The following is a 3,666-nucleotide window of genomic DNA, read 5'->3' as shown; positions in this document are numbered from 1 at the left end:
GAAAGTGTCAATGGTGCAAGTGATAATGGTGGAAGGCAGTGGTGTGGTGGTGGTGTAAGGCAGCAGTGGTGTGGATGGTGGTTGTGAAAGGTGGTGGTGGTGGAAGGTAGTGGAGGTGACGGTGGTGAAAGGCAATGCAAGAAGAAGGTGACGATAGTGGTAGAGATGGTGGTAATGATGGAAGGTAGTGAGGCGGCGACAATGGTGGTGATGATAGTGACGGTGATAGCAGTGGTAGAAAGTGGCAATAGTGGTAACGGCAATGATGAGGTGGTTGAAGGCAATGGAGGTGGCAGCGGTGGTGGCGACGGTTGTAGTGGAAGGCAGTGGAAGCGGCGACGGTGTGGTGATTGAAGGCAGCAACAATGGTAGCGATGGCAGGTGGTGTAAGTCGATGAAGGTGGCGATAATAGTAGTGTAAGATGGTGGTAGTTTTTGAACTTGAAATATGAAGATTTTTTGGAAACTTGATTTTTAAAATGAAATACTTAAGAATGAAATTGTCATTCGTGTCGAATGGATTTTCATTATAATGGAATGACCATTCTTATTTTTTACTTTATATTATATACCAAAACAAAAGAATTTGGAATGTGCATTTCATTCCATTCGTGCTTCATGCACACCAAACTCACTAAAATATAAATCAGCTAAAAAAAAAAGGTTAATTAATATGTTTTAATAGCATTTCATTTTGAAAGAGCATATTGCATAGGAAAAAAAAAAAAAAAAATTTTGAACATATCATGTTTGACCATTCCATAATACATCTAATTTCACTAATTCAAAATTTAAAATTTCAATTCTACGCGGGAAGATAAATCCAAGGTTTATATCCTTTTTAACATTTCAAGTTGAATTTTGGTTAATTGAGTTTGGGTGATCCGTCCGCATTCAACCCACCCAACCCACTTAGTAGGTATGGGTCACAAAATGAAGACTAGGATCTAATGCTAACCCGATTAGCCCAACAACAGTAGGAGGCAGCTGAAAAGCTGACCGTCATTGCCATAAGACATAAATGTTAATTAATGAATTACTAATGAACCCAATTAAAGTCTTACTCTGTTCCCCTAATGATGAGCCACCACATTCCAAATTCATACGAACGTTTCGTTCTCATATCAACCTCACTAGAAGCACGGAGCCCGCCAATTATACATAGAACCGATGGCGAGCAGTTCCCGCTGGCAAATCGACGAGAGTACACGCCAGTCGAGTTTTCCGGCGATCGGGCCACAGTTTTTCAAAATAATACACAATGGCATCGCTCATGATCCAAAGTTGGTAAGCATATATTGGATCTCCCTCTATGTTGTAGACTATATTTGTACAAAAATGGACATATATCTGTATATATGTATTTCTGTAATTAGTTTGGGCGTGTAATGTTAACACCACATGATACAAAAGGTTGGAATTAATTAGTGCAAATGGGTTTATATTCTTAATTTTTAACATTTATTTTGGGTTTCATAACAAACTCACTCAAGATTAAACTCGGCATAACATAACAATTAACTGATTCAATGTGTTCTGCAATATTAATCCAGTTCAGGGTTTAATTTGTAGTTTTAAACACTGTGTCGCAATTTTTTCTGCTGCTGGATACTCATAAAGAGAGTCCTGTTCATAATTTTGATAATTAATTTACTCTTTCAAAATCTGATTAGCCAGTTGTAAAACTTTAAGATAGTTAATTAGAAGTTTTCAGGTTAACTAGTTCAAAAAGAAACAAAAAATCACACTTCTGATTATAACCCAATTTTATACCACACATATAAATCTGTTTTCGACTACCTAGGGATGTTATCAAGTTGAGTCGAGCTCAGTAGTGGGTTGAATTTGTTCAAAATATAGTGAGCTCTGAAAATGACCCATGATTTTGTCCTACTTATTTTCAAGCCAATCTTTTGCCAAGTTTGAGTAGTTTGGTTTTTATATGTAGTTATCTTTGATCGTCCTTAGATTATCGAGTTGAATTTGAGCTTACGCTACTTAATTTAACAAGTTTGAAAAACCAATCAACCTTCTAAACAAATAATGGTAAGCTAAGGAATAAACAAATGTAGTTTGAAATGATGTTCTTGGTAACAGCACTAACTGAAGCTCTTTAATTTGATGGTACAATGATGGGTAATCCTTAATCTTTCTAATCTGCCAATTATGTTCAAATTTAATTTGAGGGTTCGTCGCAGAAAATTCCAAGAGAGTTCGCAAAGAAGTATGGAAAACATCTGTCAAGCTTTGTGTTCCTCAAGGTTCCTACTGGTGCAGTATGGAAAGTTGAATTGGTAGATTCCGACGGCGATATTTGGCTACAGAATGGTTGGCAAGAATTCAAAGAGTATTATTCTATACGATATGGACACTTACTGGTATTTAGGTTTGATGGAAATTCTCGTTTTCATGTTCTCATATTTGATATGAGTGCCACCGAGATAGAATACGCAGTTGGTGCAGATTCTATTGAGGTAGATGATTCTGTCGAAATCTTGGATGATTTTCCAACATGCCAAACAAGGGAGAAAAAGAAGGATGTTTCTCCTAAATTTGTTGATGATTTTCCAACACTGCGGACAAGCAATACTATGCCAACTCGTGAAATGATCACCATTGGTACATGTAAAACAGAGAATGCTACCAATTGGGAGGCTTCGTCTCTGGATTTTCAATCTAGAGGCATTCAAACTAATGGCATGAAGCTTGCCAATTCGAATGCAAATGGGGATTCCATCTTTTTGACAAGAAAAATTAAGAGTACGAAATTTACTTCTAATGTTGTTATATATATATATATATATTGGGTTAATTACATGCCAACTTGTATATATATATATTGGGTTAATTACATGCTATAACTTAAAATTTTATCTTGATTTTCCTGCAGAAGAATGCACTGGGGACACGGTCGCCAAAACAAGACACATGCATACCAAGGTTCCTGAAAGAAGGCAATCAATTACTGTTGACGAAAAATTTAGAGCCCTTCAAAGAGCCAAAGCTTATAAATCTGACGATCCTTTTATTGTGAAGTTTATGCAACCATCTTATGTAGACCAAAATAGTCTGGTAAGCTATGTTATCTATGATAAATACATTAGAAGAGACCATTATGAGATTTTGAACCTCCTAATTTCTTTTTTCAATTGAACCTTTTCAAAGTAAATGTATATTTTAAAACTTTTGCAGACTATACCATTAGTCTTTGCCAGGCAATATTTCTCTGATAAGCAGAACATCATACTTCGTGTTTCCGATGGGAGAACATGGTCGGTTAAGTGCAGTTTTGGATCATTAAATGCAAAATTCAGTAGTGGTTGGGGATCATTCGTGCAGGACAACAATCTAAAGGTAGGTGATGTTTGTGTCTTTCAGATGATTAAGGGCATTGAACCTTCGCTGGAAGTCATCATATTTTGAGCAGTCCAATGTGCAAACTGTCGCCTGCTCCTGCAGGATTTTGGATTTTGTTATGTACTGGCTTAGAAGTCCATTTCGCGTTCATGAGATTGAGGAAGACGGCAACATCTTCCTTAACTGTCCTCTCTTCCTCTCTCTGAAGTTGATCGATGACTTTATTTTGGTCTGTTTCTGCTAGTGTGTTTGATCCATCCATAGCTGTTTGTTGTTTCAACTCTTTTGCAATGAACTGAGTTTATTCAA

General features: G+C 36.7%; 1 protein-coding gene across 1 annotated transcript; it reads left to right on the top strand.

Annotated features, from left to right (window-relative positions):
• The first annotated feature begins 1,170 nt into the window (after window positions 1-1,170).
• Window positions 1,171-3,423, top strand: LOC132282072 (B3 domain-containing transcription factor VRN1-like). Its single transcript, XM_059783703.1, has 4 exons — window positions 1,171-1,287; window positions 2,199-2,760; window positions 2,891-3,072; window positions 3,193-3,423. The coding sequence occupies exons 1-4, from the start codon at window positions 1,171-1,173 to the stop codon at window positions 3,421-3,423; spliced, it is 1,092 nt and encodes a 363-aa protein (XP_059639686.1).
• Window positions 3,424-3,666: the final 243 nt, after the last annotated feature.

This window comes from Cornus florida, unplaced genomic scaffold (assembly GCF_030987335.1).
Source record: "Cornus florida cultivar Cherokee Brave unplaced genomic scaffold, ASM3098733v1 CherokeeBrave_3.0.0_Hap2_Chr11, whole genome shotgun sequence".
NCBI classification, from domain to species: Eukaryota; Viridiplantae; Streptophyta; class Magnoliopsida; order Cornales; family Cornaceae; genus Cornus; species Cornus florida.
Note: the sequence above shows the minus strand (reverse complement) of the source record. Positions and strands in the feature narration are given on the sequence as shown.